This window comes from Rhinatrema bivittatum, chromosome 1 (assembly GCF_901001135.1).
Source record: "Rhinatrema bivittatum chromosome 1, aRhiBiv1.1, whole genome shotgun sequence".
NCBI classification, from domain to species: Eukaryota; Metazoa; Chordata; class Amphibia; order Gymnophiona; family Rhinatrematidae; genus Rhinatrema; species Rhinatrema bivittatum.
The window spans coordinates 263,824,185-263,849,087 of NC_042615.1; the positions used below are offsets into that span (position 1 = coordinate 263,824,185).

At 44.9% G+C, this 24,903-nt stretch overlaps 1 protein-coding gene across 5 annotated transcripts in view; it reads left to right on the forward strand.

Moving 5' to 3' along the window:
• ZNF638 (zinc finger protein 638) overlaps nt 1-24,903 on the forward strand; it is a 497,682-nt gene that overhangs the window by 96,418 nt on the left and 376,361 nt on the right. For all 5 annotated transcript variants that reach the window (XM_029594449.1, XM_029594439.1, XM_029594458.1 and 2 more), the window contains exon 3: nt 9,381-9,442. In XM_029594449.1, coding sequence (XP_029450309.1) covers nt 9,381-9,442 — 62 coding nt within the window. The remainder of the gene's footprint in view (nt 1-9,380; nt 9,443-24,903) is intronic.

Here is a 24,903-nt window from a genome sequence, read left to right on the forward strand (position 1 = left end):
AATTTAATTACCATAAGTAATTTTGAATAATTCCATATGACAGTTTACATAGTGTCATTTATTAGTTTACCATAACTCACCAAACTGTCTAGAGTTGAAAAAAATGACAGATTACATGACTAGTGAGTGAATAACAAAATATACAAATGGGGAAAATAAAACTAGTTTGGTTAGATATTGCAGTTTATTGATACATGTTGGACAAAACGAGAACTTCATGAGCAGTTCTAAATATCAAAAAATGCTTTAAAATTTTAATCCAATTTCCACATGATTTAACAACGAATATTATTTGATGTACTTATCTATTTTATCTTGGCATATTTTTTTCTCCAATGCAATTTGAAATAACATAATTGCCATACTGGGTCAAACCGAGGGGCTGTCAAGCCCAGTAACCTGTTTTGAGCAGCAGCCAATCCAGGTCACAATACCTGGCAGGATTCCAAACAGTAGATAGTCCCCATGCTGCTCTTACCTAGGGATAAGTAGTGACTTTTCCCAAGTCAATCTGGTTTAATAATAGTTTATGGACTTCTCCGATGACTTGTCTAAACCCCTTTTTTTTTTTTTTTTTTTAATCCCTGTTATGATAGCTGCCGTACCATATTATTTGGAAAAGAATTCTAGAACTTAATTATGTGTTGAGTGTGAGAATTTTCTCTGATTTGTTTTAAATCTGCTACTTAGTAATGTCATGGAGTGTTTCCATATTTTTCTATTTGAAAGAGTAAATAACAGATTCATATTTACCCGTTCTATTCCACTCATGAATCTTTAGACCTCTATCTATCCACTCTGCCATCTCTTCTCCAAGCTGAAGAGCCCTAACCTCTTTAACATTTCCTCATAGAGAAAGCCGTTTATCTGATTTATCATTTTGGTCACCCTTCTCTGTACATTTTCCAGTTAAACTATAACTTTTTGAGATGCAGTGACCAGAATTTGTATACCTTAAGCATGGTGTGGTCTCATCATGGAATGATATAGAGATACTATAGCATTCTGTTTTTATTCTCTATTCCTTTCCTAATAAGTGCTTTTGCACACTGAGCCAAGGGTTTCAAAGTATTGTCCATGAAGAAGCCTAGATCCTTTTTCTGGGATGGAACTTGACATTGTGTAACTACAGTGTGGGAACTTTTTTCCCTATGTGCTTCACTTTGCACTTGTTGATATTTTATTTGCCATTTGGATATGCAGTCTCCTAAGATTTTCCTGAAATTTTAAACAATCTGCTTATGATTTCACTACTCCGAATAATTTTGCGTAATCTGTAAATTTGATTACCTCACTCGTTCCCTTTCCAAGATTATTTATAAATAATTACAAAGCACCGGTCCCAGTACAGATCTCTGGGGCACACCACAATTCACCTTTCTCCATTGAGAAAATTGACCATTTAGTCTTACTTTTTAACCAGTTTTCAATCCACAGTAGAACATTGCCTCCTATCCCATAACTTTTTAATTTCCTCAGGATTGGGTTTACATTGGCCACCCTTCAGTCTCCAGGAAAAATTAATGATTTAATTATAAGTTAGAAATTACTAGTAATAGATCTACAGTTTAATATTTTAGTTCTTTCAGAACTCTGGGATATAAACTATTTGGTCTAGGTGATTTGCTACTCTTTAGTTTGTCAATCTGCTCTGTTACATCATCCTGCTTCACTGTGATGATCTAGTTCTATCATCCTCGCTATTAAATACCATTTCCGGCACAGATATCTCAGAACATCTTCTGCAAAGAATTCATTTAGTCTTTTTCCTATCACCTTGTCTTCCCTATACGCCTCTTTAATCCTTGGATTATTTAACTGTCCAACAGATTCCAGTTTCCTGCTACAGACTTTTAAAAATTTTTGGCTTTATGGCCAGCTTCTTTCAAATTTAAATCATGGGCTAACATTTCATACTCCTGATTTTAATATCTGAAAATTTAGAGCTGGATTTACCAAGCTATTTTTTTCTTGGATTTTGTCAGTCGCATTAGGCTGTTAGTGCTTTTATAATTTTTTAGACAGCTTAGGTCCACAGGACATACTATTTATTCCCAGGAGCCTAGTAACAGGTAGACTATGGTCACAGCTGAAAATGTCAGTTTTGGACACTTAAAATATTTTTTCCTCTGTTATTTCAGTGATATTCTAAATAGGGCCATTAGTTAAAATATTTCTGACCTTTTCTACTGTTTTCAGAGTTAATTGTATTAAGTGAACTGTACTTTTTCAAATAATTTACAGAATCAACTCTCTTAAGGCTTCACAGTAGCAGCAACATTTTTACAGGTTTAAATAGTGTTAAGAAGATGAAGATGGAGGAAGAAGCTAAGAAAAAAAATGTGGGTGTTGATAGAGCTGGAAAGAGATTGGTTGGAGCAGCCTCCAAGAGAGTCTGACCTGTAATTTTGAAGGGAAGAACAATACGAACAAATGGAAACACTGCAAATCTCCATGCTTAAATGTCGAACTTCATTTTTCTGTATTCTCTCCAAGAACAGAATTGTGAGGATGGTACTGTTTAATACAAATTCCACAGTTTCATTGCTAAGAAATCGTATGCGTACAAAAAGAAATGTCTCAAACGGGACCTCAAGTTTACCTAGTTAATTTCCCTGGCTTGGGATAGGGTCGACTTTAACCTTCTTATGTAAATATTGGCTCTGCTGTTTAAAAAAAACAAATAAAATTTAATGATTGAGATTCTGCTACCTCGTTAGGTAACTTGTTCCAATTCTTAATTACTCATAGTTAAAGTTCTTAATGTCTTAAGTTTCTGGCTGCAATTTAAGATCCTAATTCTGATCTTATCCCCAGTGGAAAGGAAGAAATGACCATCCTTTTCAGAATCCTGCTTTATGTATTTGAATACTGTCCTTTCTTGTGGAAAATAAACCCATGACCAATGAAAGAAGTTTATAGGAGATATTAGCTAGCACTATTTGTTGCCTTCTCCAGGATTTCTTCAAACCTTCCACATCCTCCTTGAAGTATGAGGACTAAAAGAGAACACTAACCCAACAAAGACATTACCAAAGTCAAAGGAAGAGGGAGAATTATTTCACTTACCTTCAAGGATTCTTTTATTGTGTCTTTGTAAAATGGTTATTAGTTAAGATTTATTTTTTGTAATGATTCCATGTTGCCGACTTATTCAGATTGTAGTCTAATTCCCTAGTCTTATAGCCCACTTCTGTGCTAGTATAATGTGAAAACATTTTGCTTCTTCAGATAGGGCCAGGAGATTTCTACATTTTTTTGGACAATACATATGGAAGAGAATATGTATAGAAAATGAAGATTAGTGCTTCATATTGCATGCTCAAATTAAATGAGCAAAGAAAACATAGATAAATTTATCTCCATTTTTAATGTTTAAATAAATAAAAAAAAAAGCTTTGGTTTCAACATCTCAGCTTCTTTATGTAGTGTCAATATAATGTGGTTCTGTTTCTAAATGAAATAAGTGCAACCAATTTATGATGAATCAATTATGTAATATAAAAATATTATACAATTCTTCAAGTAGTACAAATCTACACTGTAGTTTATTTGCTTTCAAATAGATTCTCCTAAAGACCATGCTTTATTTCCAGTTTGTAAGTAGCTATTTTAGGCTTAGAACTCTACCTGAGCATCAGACTAGCACTACATTTCTTAAGCATGTTCATTTTAGTTGATTATTTAAATGAGCTCAGTTGAGCCTTTTGTTTTATAAACCTCAACATTTCAGTCTTCAGGGAGCTGAGCTATATATTGAAATATTTAATTTACTTATTCCTGTGTTGCTCCATCTAAATTAGATTGTAGTCTTTTAGGTCCAAATTGGAATGTCACATCAATGTCACATCATTTATCAGATTAAATTGTGTTCTCCCAGGACAAGCAGGATGGTAGTCCTCACATATATGGGTGACATCACTGGACGGAGCCCTATCACTGAAAACTTTTCTGTCAAAGTTTCTAGAACTTTTGACTGGCACACTGAGCATGCCATGATCCCTCGAGCCACAGGGGTCTCCTGTCAGTCTCTCTTTTTTCCACGCTACAGTTTGCCTCATGGTTAGGAGCACTGTGAGAATTCTCTCACATTTCCTCATGGAAAAATCTTATTTTACCTCAGAAAAACATTCCCTCATAGGGGTCTCCCATAGGGGAAAAGTTTTCTATTGTTCAGTGAGTAAAAATTACCATCATGGGTCTGTTCCCGCTGCCACCTTTTTTGGTGCCTGCAGGCCATAGACAGTTTTTTGGGCCTCAACCTCTGCCATTATGGCAGCAGGTTTCCGAAAATGTTCGGAATGCCCCCGAACCATGTCCATTACCGACCCACATGATGTCTGTGTGCTGTGCCTCGGCTCATCACACAACGTGTCTACCTGCCCAAGTTGTGTCCAGATGTCTCAGAAAGGTAGGTGGGCTCGCCTCGACAACTTGGAAATCATGTTTAAAATAAAACTGATTCCATCGATGTCCATCCAATCATCACCGGCAGGAGCATCGAAAAAGTTGATCATTAAACCTCGCCGAGAGCACCAGGGTAGTGGTGACCGTCTGTCACAGACTCCATCTAAGGCATCGACAGCATCTACCTCTGTGCTGGGTGAAAAGACCGGGCCGAGCACTGAGGGAAACACAGATACCGCCACCGACGCGAGTCTACTCCCGGTGCCGGCACAGACACCGCATTGGCTTTGGCTATCGAGCCGCTTACGAAGAGGACATGGGTAGAGGAGCTGTTAACACCCTTTCCACCCGAACTACCAAGGCGATCCCCACCGATATCGGTGCTGGGTACTGAGCCCCACAGGTTCCTGTGGAAGTGCCAGAAGTGCTTAGCCTGCCACCCCCTGTAGCTGCTATATCAACACCAGCTTTTAGGGAGGAACTGGACGGTTTCATCTGCCAGGAAGTGCTAGATGCTCTGAGACCTACAGCTCTCTGTGCCGGCCCCCAACCCAGCACAGACACCGGAGCCGCCAATATTCACACCATTGCTAACCAGGCTGGATACCCTCATTGGTGCCCTTCCAATGCAGCCTGCGCCACAGATGCCAAAGCAACCTATGCAACCTCTGAAAGCCCCAATTCCTGTTCCCGAGTCTTCAGACGACAAGGGCATGGATTCCAGTCCCTTTTCACTGATGCCTGGTCCATCAGGGCTCTTGGGACCGAGAGGCCCTCATTTTCCATCGATGCCTCCGGTGCTACCGAAACCAGCATTGATACCATCGCACCATCCATCGAGGCCATCGAAGGATCCATCGGTGCCAATACATCCTACACTGTAAATCTTCTTCCCTCCTTCAGGATCTTGACTACAGACTTTTCCTGACACATAGGAATATCTAGACACCAACATTTCCACGGAGGATATTCGGAACCATCTCCTCCGGAGGAAAGGAGAAAATCTCCCCTAGAAGACCTCTCTTTTGCCAGTTTTGTTAAGGAGATGTCAGAGACAATTCCCTTTTGATCTCATTACGGAGGACGACACACGACACAAGGCACAAGACATTGGAATTTCTCCAATTTGTTGATGCTCCAAAGGAAGTTGTAGCAATTCCAGTACACGAGGTACTAGTAGATCTACAGCATCGTCTCTGGGAACATCCGTGTGCTTTTCCACCAGTGAATAAAAGGACAGGTGCAACTTATCTTGTCCAGCCCTGGCTTCCAAAAACCACAACTACCACATCGGTCAGTGGTGGTCTAATCTGCACAAAAGAAATCCAGAAGACTGCGACCTGGCAAAGATAAAAAAAATTCCTGGACATATTAGGTCACAAAATGTTTCAAGGCTCTATGCTGGTGTCACGAATAGCTGCAAACCAACTTTACATGACACAGTACCAAAGGAACCTGTGGAAACAGGTTCAAGAAGTAGTAGACTCTCTTCAACAGCAGGATACTCTCAATGCCATATTATATAAAGGCCTTGAGGCTGGTAAACATGAAGTTCGTGCTGCTTATGATTCCTTTGAGACAGCTTCTCATATGTCAGCAACAGGAGAATCAGTGCCAGGAGATGGGCCTGGCTAAAAGCCTCTGACCTGCAGCCTGAAATCCAGGACAGACTTGCTGATTTACCATGCACTGGTGAAAATCTATTCGGTGACAAAATACAAGACGCAGTGGCTCAATTGAAAGACCATAATGAAATCCTGTGCCAGTTATCAAGTGATTACCCCTTCCTCTGCTAGAAGATCAACCAGATGGGATCCTAAAAAGCCATTTTATCGTCCATATAGATACTACCCACCTGTATCTCGCGTGAAGACAGCTAAGCCATCTCAGAGGGCATTCTCGCAGCCTAAAACAACCAGACATCAGCCTAAAACAACCAGATAGCAGCCCCTCCACAGATCCAGAACCAGATTTCCCAGTAGGAGGTAGACTTAATTATTTCATAACGAATTGGCTCAACATTACCACAGACCATTGAGTTATTTCCATCATAACTCAGGGATACCATCTAAACTTTCTCACGGTACCCCAGAATTCACCGCCTAATTCTCTGTGGATGCCAAAAGATCACACAGGTCTTCTAGAGTCAGAACTGTCCACCCTTCTGGGCACCAGGGCTGTGGAACCTGTTCCCCAGGCAAAGGAAGGCAGAGGGTTCTACTCCCGCTATTTCCTTATTCCAAAGAAAACAGGTGGCCTCCGCCCTATCTTAGACCTCTGTAATCTCAACAAATTTCTATGAAAAGAAAAATTTAGAATGGTGTCCTTGGGTACCATGCTTCCCCTTCTGCAAAAAGGAGATTGGATCTGTTCTCTGGACCTTCAAGATGCTTATGTTCACATTCCAATATTCCCACCTCACTGCAAGTACCTGCGCTTCCTAATGGGACAAGAACACTATCAGTACTGGGTCCTACCTTTCGGACTGGCCTCTGCACCCCATGTGTTTACGAAGTGCCTAGCAGTGGCTGCAGCTCATTCATGCAAAAACCACATACATGTCTTTCCTTACCTTGGACGACTGGCTCATCAAGAGCCAATCCAAACAAGGAGTTCTCGACCTCCCTCAAGCTCACAATCAATTTACTTCACTCGTTGGGATTTATCATCAACTACCAAAAATCTCACCTAACTCCATCTCACCTCCTCACTTTCATCAGAGCAGAGTTGGACACCACAGTGGCAAAGGCCTTTCTGCCCAACGACTATGTAGACACACTCTCCAGACTAGCTGATTCTCTGCGCACAAAGAAATCAGCCTCAGCCCATCAATTCTTAACGCTGCTGGGCCACATGACTTCCACGGTCCACATCATTCCTATAGCCAGGCTGAGCATGAGAATAACTCAATGGACTTTGAAAACTCAATGGCTCCAAGCCACTCAACCGCTCTCATCCCAGATCCAAGTAACCCACCAATTACGTGTATCTGGTGGACGAACAAAGCCAACTTGCTAACAGGTCTGCCTTTTCAGCAACCAGTTCCACAGATAACTTTGACCACGGATGCAATCACCTTGGGTTGTAGAGCTCATGTGAACAATTACTGAGTGGGACCTAAATGTAGTAATTACAAGGCTCATGCGCTCCCTGTTTGAGCCTTTGCACTCCTGCGATGTTAAATTTCTTACATGGAAAGTTCTCTTCCTAGTAGCCATTACATCTGCTTGAAGGGTTAGTGAGTTACAAGCACTTGTCACATACTCACCCTATACCAAGTTCCTACATGACAGAGTGGTCCTCCGTACTCACTTGAATCAGTCTTTAGTCTTGCCCACCTTTTTCCCAAGGCCTCACTCTCTCACCAGGGCGAGAGAGTTTTACACACCTTGGATTGTAAATGTGCACTTGCATTTTACCTGGACCGCACGGCAGTCCATAGGAAATCCACCCAACTCTTTTTTTTGTTTCTTTTGTCAAAAACAAACTGGGAGTTGTAGTGGGCAAACAAACTCTCTCCAACTGGTTAGCAGACTGTATTGAATTCTTCTGTGAAAAAGCAGGCCTCCCTCTCCGAGTGAAGGTGCACTCAGAGCCATGGCAACCTCAGTAGCACACTATCGTTCAGTACCGATTGCTGACATCTGTAAAACTGCAACATGGAGCTCTCTTCACAGATTTGCAGCACATTACTGCCTAGACAAGGAAGTACGCAAAGACTCTGCCTTTGGCCAATCTGTCTCGAAGAACTTATTTCCAGTATAATCCCAACTCCTTCCACATCGAACCTGCTGTGATTTCAGGCTGCCCCATTTTTCCCAACAGTACACCAGTTGTGCCTGTTGCACAAGTTGTACGCTGTTGGTCCAAATCAGAGTCTGCCTGTAGCTTGCTAATCACCCATATGTGAGGACTACCATCCTGCTTGTCCTGGGAGAAAGCAGAGTTGCTTACCTGTAACAGGTGTTCTCCCAGGACAATAGGATGTAGTCCTCACGAAACTTACCTGCTATCCGTGGAGTTGGGTCCGAAACATTGTATTGTTTTATTTTTCGCTCGCACCTTTTGCTACAAATGAGACTGAAGGGAGACCTCTGTGCTCGAGGGATCATGGCATGCTGGGCATGCTCAGTGTGCCAGTCAAACGTTCTAGAAACTTTGACAGAAAAGTTTTCCATGATAGGGCTCCGTCCAGTGACGTTACCCATATGTGAGGACTACATCCTGCTGTCCTGGGAGAACACCTGTTACAGGTAAGCAACTCAGCTTTCTCAGTGTTAATTATTAAAACATATTTATAGGATATTGTCTTTTCATACATAGAATTTGCCACTAGCCATAAATAAGTTAAAATAAGCAAGAGAATAAAAAGCTTTTAATTATCATGTAGAAGGGATTTATATCCCAGTCTAGAGGATCTATTTAGAGGAAAAAAATTTTTTGAATCAACTGCTTAGTACAGAAAATAGCTATCAAGGCAGAAAAGAATAGGTTTGTGCTTTGGCACTCATATTTAATGTCCACTGAGGATTATTTTATTAAGTATGTATTCAGTGCTACGTTTGGTAAATAACAGCACAGTTAAAATACCTTTTAAACAGACGTGTGGTTTCCCCTTGGAAACCACACGTCATTGTAATTTCTACCTTTAAAGTTACATTGTAAACCGGTATGATGTATGCATACTAATACCGGTATATAAAAGTTTTTAAATAAATAAAATAAATAAATGTCATGTCTATTGTTTAATATGCTAATTGTCTTGGAAAACAGTACTTTGCTAATATTTTTATGTAAATATTGTAAAAAAGGATTTGTACATACTAGTTTTGTGTAGAAGTTCTTCTTATAGAATAGGATCCTGCAAGTAATTTTTATATTTTTATCAACTTTGAGGAGATGTGCTTTCTGTAACTTTGCATTTTCTTCCCACAGTGACTAACTTCCATGCTTATTTTTCCCCTCTTCAATAGGATTGGATTCAGCACCAAAATACTAATAAACACATTGAAAGCTGCCGTCAGTTACGTCAACAGTAAGCAAATTAAATTATTTATGCACAAAATATAATATGTGGCATGTGTTTTTTTTTAAGGCTGTTTTTGCTAAATCTTACAAGTAGTTAAATTTTTGTTTTCCTTTAGTTTTTGGTCCTGTCAGACAGATTTGTCTTGTTTTTGGGCTTCCAGTTGCGGGTTTTCTCCATTTTATAACTTCCCTTCTTTTACCCACCTTTCAGTTGTAATCTAGTCATTGCAGTGAAAGTGCTTGACAAGGGGCTACAGATGGAGGCAAATGAACCCTGTGTCTGGCTATCCAGGCTGTTATGGCAGAGGTTGTACCTCCCAAAGGGCTGTGAAGACTGTCTCTGCAATTGTTGGAACTAATTTCTGTGTTGGGATGTGCAATTTGTGTGTTGAGGGGAAAAGCATTTTGCAGAAAGGTCTTCCAGATGGCTTCTGTGATTGCTGACTACCTGCTTGTTAGGTTATCTGTATTTTGTTCTGTTACTGTACAGAATTGTATTGTCAAATGTGTTTAGTCCATTAAAAAGGTGTCCATTTAAATGATTGTCTTCCGACAGTTGTCAGCATTGGGCAATTGCATTGCTTCCCGAAAGATATCTTGAGCCTCTGCTTCCATTCTTGCTTTACAAGCATGTTTTAAAAAGCTGATTTTAGCATTCTGCAGAACAGTCATATTTATTTTTTTATATTGACTATTTTGTTTCCAGATCTGTACTTCAGTGTTCAAGTATTTTAATGTCTTTCAGTCTTGAGTTGTAATGTGAAATTGCAACTTTGAATGGGAAAAGTCTTCCTTCATAAGTTAGTTATGAAAATAAAACCATGTTGATGTAGTGCATTATATGTGTGCCTTGATTAGCATTTTATTTAAAAAGAAACTTGTAATAGTCATGTTAAAATTTTCTGGAATTATGGAAATTGCTTTGTTCAGTACATATTTTAAAAAAAATATTTTTAGTGTTTGTGTTCCAGGATAAAAATGACATATAGGCAAGGAAGAAGGCTGGATTTAGAACTGAAGTATTGTGTTGCTGCCTTTCAGTCCATCTGTGGATCATTTGAAGCAATTTGAAAGTCAGGAAATTTATTTTCAGTAGAATTTAAGACTTGTAGATATACAAATATTTGATGAATAGATTTGTAACATCCTTTGTTAGAATTTCCAGCAGTCATGATCTTTGGGCATTTTCCAATCTTCTAGTTTTGGATTGAGAATTTTTTTGCAACGTTGGAGGTGGGAGCTGTTAGATAATTTGACTTAAGCATTTTTTTTTAATTTGCTACCATAGTAGCAAGGGAAAGATAGCTTGTCAGTTCAAGACTACCAGGAGCTCCCAGTTGTTCTGCTGGAGTGGAGCATGCAGTGCTCTCTTCTCACTATAAGTGGACTACATGGCAGGACCCCTGGGTACCATCTTGGCCTCAATTATCTTCTTTTGTTGAACAAAAGGTTGAAAGTAGTTGTTGGGGGTATATATACCCGTGCTGACGTCAGATCCGTCTCCAACTGCTAGCATGAGCATACTATACCCATTCGTTCTGAGTCCATCTGTCAACACTAAGGAAAAGGAGATTATCAGGTAAGTAATCTCAACATTTTTGCGAGTCAGTTTCCCCAAGATCTGTCTGCTACCATCACCAACTCTGGATTATCTGGGAAGTATGGTTGAATCAAAGATTGGCCCTGCTCGGCTAGCGGAGCAAGGGACCCAGGAGGTGGATCTCGGTCCTTGCATCTTTTTTTTATCCCCCAAGAGTCCAAAGGTATTTGTGTTTTCAGTTTCTTGACTCATTGGCAGCAGTGTTGGCCCTGGGACCCCGGGTGAGGGCTTGTTCTCAAGATGGAATCCCAGTCTAACTATTGCTGGTGCCAGAATCCATCAGGTTGTTCAGGCATGCTGGTTATATTGCAGAAGCTTGGACCTGGGAGTGGATCTGGAGATCCTGGTGTGGGTGACGGAAAAGGCGGTGTCTAGTCTTAACAGTGTAGGGATCATACTGATTAGAGCAGCTGGCTTGGTAGTGGTAGCATGAAGTGACAGATTATCATCAATTGGTTGGAAGCTAGGGTTTTTCCGTTGGCTGTCTGGAAATTTTCACCTCTGCTAATGGACAGACAAGATAATGTCTGTCTGATAACTTCACAGGAGTGACATATATCATATGACCTATATCAAGAAGGAACCAATAATTCACAGGTGGTTTTACTTCTTGCTTGGGGAAGAATGTGAAGACTTGTCATCCATCACACGATAGGTATGGATAGTATTCAAGCAGACTATTTCAGTTGCATGCGATCAATTCAAGGAAATTTCTATCTCAAATAGCCTTTAATTACATTGTGGTCAGAGAGGCATTTTGATGATGGCTGTTCCAGCGGCTTTCAATTATGTAGAGGTTCAGCACTTTTTTGGCTGGGAGAGAGTTTCTGTGTCCAATCTGGCCAAGAGGAAGAGCTGTGTATGCCCTTTCTCAATGGACCTTAATAGTGGAGTGCTGTCAAGAATCTCGCAACATTCAAGTCTGGTGGTTATGTAGCTCTAGCTGGATCGTGGCCTCCTTGGTAGGCCAATCTCATGTTTGAAGCACACAGGCCCTGAGACTTTTGTCCCTTAAAGTATTTGTTAAAAGGTCTGGTTCTAATCGAAGGCCCAGATCATTTGACCTGAAGACTGGTCCATGGCAGGACATGTTTGGTAAGGAAGGATATTCTCAAGCTGTGGTGGCTTCTCTTCTTCAGACTAGAAAGTTCCCATTTGTTAGTTTGTATGCAAATTGGAGCAGTTTTTTGAGAATTTGTGCACTGGGAAGTTGTATTTTTTTTATTGACCTTGGGTGTAGATGGTTCTGAAATTTTACAGGAAATTCTTCCAAGGATTTGACTGTTGCCTTGAAGCTGCTGGTGGCAGTGTTTTCATGCTGCAGGGGACGTATTTTGGGAAATCCCTTGTCTTTACAACTTGATGTTCCAAACATAGTTGGCATCTGCTGAGGTATTCGCTATTCCATCTTGGGACCTAAATTTGGTGTTTTGTTTTGGCAGGATAGCAGCTGAGCTTTTCATCGAGGTTTTTTTCTCAGCTGTATTTAGAGAACTATTTCTAGTGGTTGATTCAGCCCAATGAATTCTGTAGTTGCAAGAGCTGCTTCTGGTTCAGCTTGACAAATTTTGCAGTTGCAAGTGCTTCTGAGAGCCCTTTTTATTGGTCATATGGGATATGATTACATTTTCTTCACGACTGCCAAAGGTGGTCTGGCCTTTCTCATGAATTAATTTGTTTACCTTTTATCAGCAGGTGGTCTGGGCTGAATTTACATGCTCCTCTGTGCCTTGGAGATGGAAGGCATCCATTTGAGATACATCAAGGTCGATACTCCAGTCTCTTGCCTAAGCTGATGAAGTTTAGTTCTGTGAGAGCTTGTTATTTTTTGGGTAGAACAGAGTTTGTTTAACCTTTGGGGATTTGTATGGCAGTTTCTTGGTCATCTTTGCGCCCACCTTCTGAACATTATTGCTTGGATATCAGTGACACGAAGGTGGCCTCCATTTACCTCTGAGGTTTTGACAAAGGGATTGACTGTATCCTGTCTATTTAAGCATACATCCCATTCATCTGTTCTGGTCTGACTGGATGAAGAGGAAGGTGAAATTACTTCTTACCTGATAATTTCCTTTATTTGAGTCTGTTTATACCAGTACAGGACACTTCCTATATTGCCAAACTTGCATACATCTCCAATCGCAATCTATATAAATAAAAATGTTAAATAGTTTGGACAAAATCGCTAATCTCAGAAACCACTGAACCAATTGTTTTCAAATTTGGACACAACCTTCATTTCGCATACAGGAAGGTTCTTCTGTACTTATATTACAGATATGTCACACCTGTGACAGGTAAAATAGGTTTAAAAATTTTTTCCAGAAAACAGCGACATCTGCTGGACGTAAGCGCCATCTGTTACACCTTACACTAACACAAGCTACACTAATCATTTCGCCAGTCCAGGTCCACATTTCACTTCCATTTTAACACATTCGCACACTTTTTTCGCCGGAAGATAACTATTTCCTTTACAGATAAAATACACTCACCACCCTCCTCACACACACATGCCAAATTGATTTAATTCCCACAGCCTCCCAACACACACATGCCAAATGTATTTACTTCCCAGGCCTTCGTGAGAATCCCCCCCCCCCCCCCCCCCGCTCCATCCCCCCTTTCTCTAAAAAAGTAGATCTTAAATTTAGGTTACAAAAAACACCAACTTATGGAGTCATTCAACTATTACATGCTTCTTTAGTGGTAGAGTCTGCAGTGAAGAGAGCTAACCCCCCCCCCCCCCCCCCCCCACCAAAAACACAGACTGCATACGTTGGTACCACCATTACGGGACCATAACATCCTTGATGATGTGGCAAAACTTTTCAAAGTGCAATGCTCACATCCAGAATACAACAGCATCAGTTTTACATCATACAGTATTTGTGTGTGTGTCTACAATTGCTGAAACCATTCCTGCACTCAGACGCTGGCCAACCAATCACCCCCCAACCCATCTATGACATCGAAGGTTTGCGCCATCTGCTAAGAGCAGTCTATGAATTTTTTTACATGTTTGTCACTGCAATCACAGCACGTCGTTTAGCATGGCTTTGTTCGAGTTCTAGCAGAGAAGATGTTCAGGATAAACTAGCGAACCTGCTGTGTTCGGGAGACAACTTGTTCGGTGACCGTGTGAAGGACACGCTCACAAATTAAGGAACAAAATGTGGCGGTACAATCGTTGTCATCAATTTCAGATTCACAATCCACATCTAGCAGATACTACCAATCTTTTCGAATGTCTGCTTAATACCAAAGTAAATCATTCAAACAGTTTCCGTCCTTATCAATAGTTCCAGCAATCTCAACAACCTCAACAGAGGGCACTCCAGAAACAGCGAAACCTTCACAAACAATTCCCCCAAAACCCCCTCAGACTTTCTAAACATAGCACAGCCAGAGTCCTCCATTTTTCCTCAGAATGGAGCTTTATCACCTCAGACAGATGGGTCTTGAATATAGTAAGCATAGGTTATCACCTAGACTTCATAACGCCACCCTCCCTACCCCACCTTCCCATACAGCTGAGAAATCTATCCACCCTATCTCTCATGCTACAAGAGATTCAAATACTACTTGAACAAAAAGCCATCCGAGCAGTTCCAAAACACCAAATCAACATGGACTGCTATTCCCATACTTCCTTATTCCAAAGAAATCAGGCCATCTTCGCCCCATTCTAGACCTGCGTTCTCTCAACAAGAACATTCTGAAGGAAAAATTCAAGATTTCACTCAAACTAGTCCCTTCCATTCATCCAGCAGAACTGGACTGGATGTGCTGTCTGGACCTGAAGGATGCTTATGCACGTATTTCAGTACACCCTTCCTGTTGGCAATACCTCGGCTTCCAGGTTGCCTCGACTCACTACCAATACAAAGTTCTTCCCTTTGGTCTTTCTTTGGCTCAGAGTTTTCACCAAGTGCTTTGCTGTGGCAGTTGCTCATCTAAGACGTCAGGGAATCTGGATTTTTCCCTATCTAGATGACTGGTTAACAGTCTCCCCAGACAAGATTTCATTACAAACCCACTCAAAAATAACCATCAAATGCCTCTAGTCCCTCTGCTTCCTCATCAGCTATGAAGTCAGTACTCAGACCGACCCAGTCCCTTCAGTTCACAGGAGCCATGGATAGACAGTTTGCTTCTGAGCCTTTCTTCCGAGCGACAGGGTACAGAAGATTGCGTCTCTCTGTGGAATTACTTTCCAAGAACGAAGTCAAAATACGCCAATTACTGATACTGCTTGGACACATGGCCTCAGCCATTCATGTAGTATCTCACAACCGCCTGCATATCAGACTACAGTAGGGACTAAAATCCCAATGGTCCCAATATCTAGAGCCGATGGCAAAAATAACTCTTTCCAACTCCATGTGGTGGGACATCCAGTGGTGGCTGTGGCCGGAAGTATTGACCACGGGGTCACACTTAAAAGAATCAACCCACACTCTCATTCTAACCACGGACACATCCAAGCAAGGTTGGGGTGTACATCTTCTACAATACAAAACTGACTCTGAGAGAACATTCTTACCAAATCAATCTACAGGAACTCAGTAATGAGAGATGCCCTAAAAACCTTTGCTCACCTACTCAGAAGCCATACCATAATGATCACCACACAGACAATTAAGAAGCAATATTGTACATGAACAAGCAGGGGGGATCAGGCTTCTTGCTCCTCTGTCGGGAAGCAGTATGGATGTGGGAGTGGGCAGTGAAGCATTCAGTGACACTTCAGGCGACGTATCTGCCAGGAATAAGTAAATACGTTAGTGGATTGTCTAAGCAGAGTGTTTCACCCCTACAAATTATCTCTGAATCAGTCGGTAGCAAACAATTTATTCCTGCGATGGGATCTTCCAACCTTGTTCACCACTGAAGACAATCGGAAAGTCAAGGACTTTTGCTTGATACATCCCAGCATCCTAAGGAAATCTCAAGTAACTTTTATTCTGTCTTGAACAACCAGACTTCTGTATGCTTTTCCTCCAATACCCTCGATCTCCAGGGCAGTTCAAAAATTTCTCCAAGACAAGTCTCAAATGATTCTAATTGCTCCAGCATGGCCAAGACAACATTAGTGCGCATATTGTGTTCAGTGGTTCAACCTATCTCCCTGGGTCACAAACTGGGTCACAAACCAGATCACCTAACACAGGAAGGGGGCGCTCTCCTTCATCCTCTTCATGCCTATGCGGCAGTTAACTCTCTCGCCCAGTAAGATATCATAGCGGCAAGAAAACCTTCAACTAAGAAGGAATTACTCTTTCAAATGTCAAAGATATGAAACTTGGTGCAAAGAAAACCACATCTGCCCCTTTTCTTCGTCATCAAAAGAACTTCTCGCTTAACTTTTCAATCTCTTGCAATCAGGCCTGGCCACTTTGTCAGACAGAGTCCACCTGAATGCTATAGCCGCTTATCATGACAAACACACAGAATCTTTAGTGGCTTCCCACCCATTAGTGGCTCGCTTATGGAGAAGGCTTCTTAACCTCCATTCCCCAGTCAAAAAGCCTCCAGTGCCCTGGGATTTAAATTTAGTATTGTCTGCTGTAATGTGGGACTCCTTCGAGCTGCTACAGTAGGCACACCCGAAGTTCCTTACATGGAAAATGGCATTCATCATAGCTATCACTTTGGCTCGTCGAGTAAGTGAGCTACAGGCCTTAGTGCATTCCCCCCCCCCCCCCCCCCCTTTTTTTTTTTTACAATGCAGAAGCAGTATATTCAAAACTTTGCCTTCTGGGAGAAGTCCTTGGGAGCGTGCAGTCGATGACGTCACACAAACAGCATGGTTAATTCATGCTGCTATCTACAGAAAACACCATTTACAGTAAGCAAACTTGCTTATATCTCTTTACATGGTTAAAATGAGTTTCCTAGCGTGTAGCAGATGGACTCAAAACAAGTGGGTATAGTGTGCTCGTGCTAGCAGTTGGAGATGGATCTGACATCAGCACGGGTACATATAACCCCCGCAGGAAGTGCAGCAATTCAGTAATTTCTGTCTCCAAAGCAGTTTGGAGCTACCTCACGCTTGCTGAGCGTTTTTCCAAATTCTAACAACTAAATTCATAGAAGAAACCTACCTGAAGACGAGCCCCACACTCCTGCGGTGATACCATTCGGTCCCTCCCCGAGGCGATTTCCGTGGTCCCTCTGAGGTCAGAGCCTCGGTCCGGTGGCCGATTCGCAGCAGGGACCTAGCCCCTGAGTGAGAAGGGCGCGGCGTAGAGGCAGCCTCGGTCCCGGCGTGGACTTGGTCCCGAGCGAGACGAGTTCGGGCGCGGCCTAGAGGCAGCGGGTGCACCTCCTCGAGCGCGGCGGTGACTGTAATCACCTTCTCCCCCCACAGCCGGAGACCGCCCGGGTCGCAGCTGGGAAGCACCGAAGACAAGGTAAGGTGTACATCTTTACTTGTTGGTCTCCGAGGAAGCGAGGAGTAGCAGAGTCTGCCTACGTGGCAACCCGCCAAGGGGGTCGCCATTTTGCCTGCCTGCTTGCCGTCGCCTTCTGCCCCGGTTCGTCACCGCGCCATAGGCGCAGGTTGCAACGCGTGCGTTGCTAGGCACCCGTTGATACGCGCATATTACAAAGCGCAGACTCCAGCTGAGTTAACAGACGAGATGGAGCGTAAGAGAGCCCATGCGTCAGTGGAGCCGGCACCTCCAGAATCAGGCATAAGCCTCTGCTCTGCATGCAACCTCAGAGCCACACAGAGTGAGGAAGCAGACTCCCTATGTGCCCAATGTGAAGAGGCCCTGGGAGTTCCAGGCCAGGACCGGTCGCTGCCCAGCGTACTTGCCTGTTCCTCAGGGAGCACCCCGGACCTAGCAGGCAGCGGGGAGCAGCCAGGGAACCCGAGAGACCTGGTGCCCCTAAGGCCAGATCCTGCTTCGCTCTCCTGGGTGGAATTATTCAAGGGGATTCATGCCTTTGTCACAATGCAGTCTGCTCCCCGAACGGGTCCATACGTACCGGATGACCCGGCCCCTGGACCCTCAAGGCCTAGGCACGGCCACTCGCCACCCGGAACCCCCACTTATGGGGATTCAGATTGCCCTGAGGAAGACGACGAGCCCCCCGAGGAGGGAGAACTTCCCTCGGGGATTGAACCATATCGGACCATGAGGCGCTTCTTTCTGAAAGAGGATCTCCCAGGTCTGATCTCTCAATGCCTACCGGAACTGGCTCTCCCGGGCCATGACACCCCAGGGGAACCTAGCATGAACCCCCTGTTAGAGGGCCTACGCCAAACGACTCACCATATTCCCCTCCTACAAGCAGCATAGCAGCTAATTGATCTGGAATGGAATGCGCCGGAGGCCTCATTCAAAGGGGGTCGGGCCTTGGCTGGCATGTACCCCTTAGACCCGGCAACCAAGGAGATGCTGGCGTGCCCCCAGGTAGACACCATAGTCTACCTGGGGGCAATTGTGCAATTGTGCGATTGTGAAGCGCACCACCATTCCGGTGGAAGGGGGGACGGCCCTCAAGGATACACATGACCGGCGCATGGACGCCATTCTGAAACAAGCCTTTGAGGTGGCAGCCATGTCCCTACGCATTGCGACCTGCTGCACTGTGGTGACGCGTTCCTCTTTATCACAGGCTAGGAACAACACCCCGGGAGAAGAGATGGAATCAGCTCTCTCGTTCCTCGCTGACGCAGCCTCTGACCTAGTCCGTATGGCAGCCAAGGGAGTGTCATCCTCAGTGGCAGCCAGGAGACAGCTCTGGCTACGTAATTGGTCGGCCGACGACTCCTCCAAGACATGTCTCACAAGAATGCCCTTTAAGGGATCCCTCCTGTTCGGCAGCGACCTCAAGAAACTGGCCAATAAATGGGGCGCCTCTCCATTACCCCATCTACCAGAAGACAGGTCAAAGAGGAGCCAGCGCCCTTTTCCTAGACCATCTAGAGGCAGAAACTCTCAGCGCTTCAACCCTTACAGGACTCGCTACCAAGCACCTCGTTCACAGGCCAGGAACCAGTCTTCGGACTAAGCACAACAAGAGGGGAACCGGCTCGGGTTCGGGTCCCGGCCATACCCCACAATGACAATCAGCCAACCCATCCGGGGGTAGCAGCCATAGGGGACAGGCTAACTTTCTTCTACCGCAGGTGGGTCGAGATCACCTCAGACCAGTGGGTCCGCGCCATCATCCGAGAAGGGTATTACCTGGACTTTCTTCGGCTCCCGCCAGACAAGTTTGTGGAATCTCCTTGTTCACCCCTCAAGAGGGCGGCACTAGAAGTTACCTTGCGGAGGCTCCTATCCCTAAAAGCCATAATCCCAGTGCCTGCAGGGGAGATAAATTCTGGGCATTATTCCATTTATTTCATAGTACCCAAGAAGGAGGGCACTTTCAGGCCCGTCCTGGACCTCAAGTCAGTCAACAGACACCTACGGTTCCCCAGCTTTCGCATGGAAACTCTGCGGTCTGTCAAAAATGCAGTACAGCCAGGGGAGTTTCTCACATCCCTAGATCTGTTGGAAGCCTACTTGCATATCCCAATCCGTCGGGATCACCAGTGCTATTTACGCTTCAAAGTCCTGAACCAACACTTCCAGTTCCGAGCTTTACCCTTTGGGTTAGCCACCGCGCCGCGGACCTTTAGCAAGGTCATAGTAGTAGTGGTGGCGTCCCTCAGGAAGGAAGGAATCCTCGTCCATCCCTACCTGGACGATTGGCTGATCAGGGCGAAGTCACCGGAGGAGAGCCAACAGGCAACCAACAGAGTTATAGCTCTTCTGGAAAGCCTAGGATGGGTAGTAAACTTGAACAAGAGTTCCCTACAGCCTTCTCAGTCGCTGGAATACCTAGGGGTCCGATTCGACACCCAGGAAGACAAGGTCAGTCTGACCGCCAAGAGGAGAGCAAAGCTCCGGAATCGTCTGCAGGCCCTGCTGAGCGCCACCCGGCCCACAGCTTGGGATTACCTACAGGTCCTCGGCCTTATGGCATCCACGCTGGAGGTGATACCATAGGCGCGGGCTCATATGAGACCATTACAACGCGCCCTCCTATCTCGGTGGAGCCCACGATCACAGAACTACACCGTACACCTACCTCTACCAGCCAGAGTGCAGAATCAGATACGGTGGTGGTTGCAGCCCGGCCACATGAGCCGGGGGTCTAGAATGTCCTCCTCAACCTGGACCCTGCTCACTACAGATGCCAGCCTGAACGGATGGGGAGCACACTGCGAAGAACTCACCGCCCATGGGCGGTGGAACAGAGAAGAGTCGGGGTGGAACATCAACCGACTAGAGGCATGGGCAGTCAGGATAGCATGCCTGCGATTTACCCACAGACTCCGAAACAGAGCGGTCAGAGTGATGTCTGACAATGCCACCACAGTGGCATACATCAACCGACAGGGATCCCTAGAAATAGCCCCCCTGATGTCTTGGGCGGAAGCAAATCTACAGGACATCTCCGCCGTCCACATCGCCGGGAAGGACAACACCACGGCAGACTTCCTTAGCAGAGAAAGCCTAAATCCGGGGGAATGGCAGCTGTCGCCCACAGCTTTTCAGATGATTGTGGATCAGTGGGGGACGCCGGGCATGGACCTACTAGCGGACAGGTCCAACGCTCAAGTACCCAGATATTTCAGTACCAGGGGATCGATGCCCTGGTACAGCCATGGCCTCAGGGGATCCTGCTATATGCCTTTCCTCCATGGCCCCTGCTGGGTGCCATTATACACAAGATTCAGCGGCACAGAGGCCTAGTTCTTCTAGTGGCCCCGGACTGGCCAAGAAGAACCTGGTACGCAGACATGAGAAGACTACTGGCAGGGAATCCATTTCCCCTGCCTTCACACAGGGACCTGCTGCGGCAAGGTCCCATCCTCCACGAGGATCCAGCTCAATTCTCTCTTACGGTCTGGCCATTGAGAGGGCTAGATTGAAGAAAAGAGGATACACTCTTCCGAGCACGCAAGTTCTCCACATCACTAACATATATAAGGATCTGGAGAGTATTTGAAGCCTGGTGCGAAACTCACGGCACCAATCCACATGCCACTAGGATCCCTATCATTTTGGATTTCCTGCAAGATGGACTTCAGAAGGGTCTGTCCCTCAATTCCATCAAGGTTGAAGTGGCAGTGCTATCCTGCTACGGTTCCCGGAGTGACGGCAACAGCATCACCACAAACCCAGACGTTTCACGTTTCCTGAAAGGAGTCAAACACATTCGCCCGCCACTGAAGTGGCCGGTGCCCCTGTGGAACCTCAACCTAGTTTTGGAATTTCTAGCGGGACCCGCCTTCAGACCCCTTCAAGGCCTGTTCCTCCGTTTGTTAACCTTGAAGATGGTGTTCCTGCTGGCCGTATGCTCAGCACGCCGCATCTCAGAGCTACAGGCGCTGTCCTGCTGTGATCCGTTTCTCAGAATCACTCCAGAGGCTATCCATCTTCGCACGGTTCCTTCCTTCTTACCCAAAGTAGTCTCACACTTCCACCTCAACCAAAGGTTTGAAGAAGTCGGAAGAAGGTCGAATACTACGCCATCTCGACATCAGCAGGCTGCTGTCCAGATACCTGGAAATGTCAGAAGCAGTACGAAAGACGGGACCACCTGTTTGTCCTTCACAGCGGGAAGAAGCAAGGGGAAGCGGCCTCACGGGCAATCATCGCCCGCTGGATCAAATAAGTTATCAAGGCAGCCTACGTAGAAGCGAGAAAACCACCACCTCTACGGGTCAAGGCTCACTCTACCAGAGCGCAAGCGGCCTCTTGGGCAGAAACTAGGATGCTGTCGCCTGCAGAGATATGTAAAGCGGCGACATGGTCCTCCCTCCATACCTTCCCAGATTCTACCATCTGGACGTCCAGGCCAGGGAGGACACAGCATTTGCGAGGGCAATCCTGAACGGACCTCGGGCAGCCTCCCGCCCAGTCCGGGAGTAGCTTTTGTACATCCCACTTGTTTTTAGTCCATCTGCTACACGCTAGGAAATGTAGAGATTACTTCCCTGATAATCTCGTTTTCCTTAGTGTATGCAGATGGACTCAGCATCCCGCCCGGCTGCCGGCATACATGGGGATTCACAGACTCACGGTAAGCCTGCCGGGTGTCGACGCCTTCCGGTTGAGAACACTGGCAGTCTCCAGCTACTATCAATCGGTCAGGGTAATCCTGTTCATTTAATCGATCGGTCAGTTACACATATATCCATAAAGCTTTTGCAAGGAAGATTACTGAATTGCTGCACTTCCTGCGGGGGGTATATGTACCCGTGCTGACGTCAGATCCGTCTACAACTGCTAGCACGAGCACACTATACCCACTTGTTTTGAGTCCATCTGCATACACTAAGGAAACGAGATTATCAGGTAAGTAATCTCTACATTACTAGAGAATTTAAGATGAAACTTTCCCTGTCAGAATGATTTGTCCAAATGACAAGTGCTTGTGTTTTTTTTGTGTTAATTTTTTGGAATTTTGTCTTGAAAGTACTGTAGTCATTAGGAGGCTTCTGTATTAGAAGTGAGGTCATGAAGATTTTTGTTGATTGCTGGTCTTACACTTATCTAGATATAGTCCTTACTGTAATCATTGATAGAAAATGTGTATTCAGTGGGGGAATAGCTTCTGGCTTTGCTGAAGGGAGGCATTTTGGACCAGCAGTCATCAGAAGATTTATTTATTTATTTATTTATTAACTTTTATTTACCGACATTCGTGAAACACATCATGCCGGTTTACAAAAAACTCAAACGGGGGAAAGTTACAATATAACAATAAAACAATAAAACAGTAAAACAGATAAATAGATAATAAAACAAAAGCACAATAGAGCAATAATACAGGGGAGGGGAGTGGGAAGCGAGGATACCGGAAGGGTGGGAGAGGGGGAGCTAGAGGGGAGGGCAAGGCTGGACTGGAGGAGTGAAAAAAACATAAATAGATGCAACTATATACAGTTGACGATAAGTACAGTTACAGTCAGATTGTAGAGCTAATGAGGAGTTGAGAGACATTTGCTTAACGGTATTCACTTAAATATGAGATAAGAGGGGTTAGAAGGATTTAACGGGCGGCATTGGAGGGAAATGGGGGGTCAAAGGTTAGCAAAGGAGGGTAGAGGAGAGGCAGGGTGAGTAGGGCGGGGAAGGGGTACAGAGGCTTAAAATATACAAGGATCTCTTTAACTACGTAGAGATACGGAGGGGTTGAAGGTCGTTGGTCATTGGGAATCACAAGAAACTAAGAAACTAAGATGGGGAGAGCATTGGGTTATTGATCTGCTCCTCCTCCGGATTGGGTGCTCTTTATGGGTCCTCACAACTCTCATGTGACCGGAGGGGTGAACTTGGTTTGCCAGTAATTAGACCATATATGCTGAGACCCTCCCCTATCAGACTTGAAAGTTTTTTTGAAGTTCTATCCTCTGAAACTACTTTTAGCTACTCTTAATGGAACTGTCAATATTTGTGGCCGAGATGCAATCTCATCAAAGAATCTTTAGTGCTTCATTCTGAATAAATTGGTAATTTGAAACAATCCACTGAGAAGATATTGTCTGTCCAATCCACCTTGATGCAGGATAGGACTGTGATATGCTGCAGGATAGAAAATTTGGAGAACTCTTGTTAAAAGTTTGAACTGCGAGGCCTGAATTTTCCTTTGTTGGCCATGATTTCTCCTGAGTTATTTAACTCCTATATGCGGATGTGCTTGGAATTTCACACGAGGCTATGCCTAAAATCTGTAAAACATATCTTCCTGCAAAGAGATCTGGTGGAGTAGGGACATTTTTCAAGATAGATTGCAGCGCATGGTAGAAGATCCAGATTTCTTGGCGTGTAGCAGATGGACTCAGGACCAATGGGTATAGTGTGCTCCTGATAGCAGTTGGAGACTGAGTCAGATTTCAATCTGACGTCAGCACTACATATACCCATGCAGGAAGCTCTGCTCCCCAGTATTTCTCTGTCTCCTTAGCAGTTCGGGACTATACACAAGCTTGCACAGCGTTAGAAAATCCAAACCAAAGAAGAAAATTCCAAAATACAGAAGAAATAATCTTCTCTACAGACGAGCCCCGCTTTCCTGCGGTGATACCTAAGGGTCCCTCTCCCAGTCGAGAATTCGTGAGGTGATTTCTGAGATCCCTCAGAGGTAAGCCTCTGTCCGGTAGCCGGTTCCCGGTGTGGACTTAGCCCCCAGGAATGGGAGTGGCTGAGAGGCAGCCGGTAGGATACAGAGCGCAGCAGTAAAGGTAATTTCCCTCTTCCCCCGCAGCCGGAGACCTCCCGGCACCAGACGGGAAATGCCGAGACAAGGTAAGGTAGACAACTTTCTTAAGTCTCTGGTCTCCGAGGCTCAGATAACTGTACAGACCGCCACCGGTGTCTGTCCCATCGGGTTGATCAGCCCCGTCTGGGCTAGACCCAGATCTGGCTCGAGGGCCCTCCCATGTGGAGACCCTCTGGGGGGGGGGGGGGGGTCGCCATCTTGCTCGCGAGCTTGCCGGCACCATTTCCCCTCCTTAATCGCTGTACTGTCCGCCTAACTGAGCCGTGTGCATAACATACTTGTGCGCACAGCGGCACGCACGAGGGTGCCGGGTGCATAGCTACACGCTCAACGGGGTCGGGTGCACAAATTACGGCTGCGCGCACATCCCTGCCTGCATTCTTATCTTCACAGCTTGCACGCACATCTTCGGCGCACCCGGAGTGCATATGTAAGCCTCCCAGTGTGCGCATATAAAAGCATAGACCGGGTTCTCAGCGACCCTAGGCACCAAACTATGGCACCATCGGCCAAGAAAGCAAGGCACAAGCCGTCTGCCCAGCCTCCCACATAAGAGCTGCGCAGCATGAAGA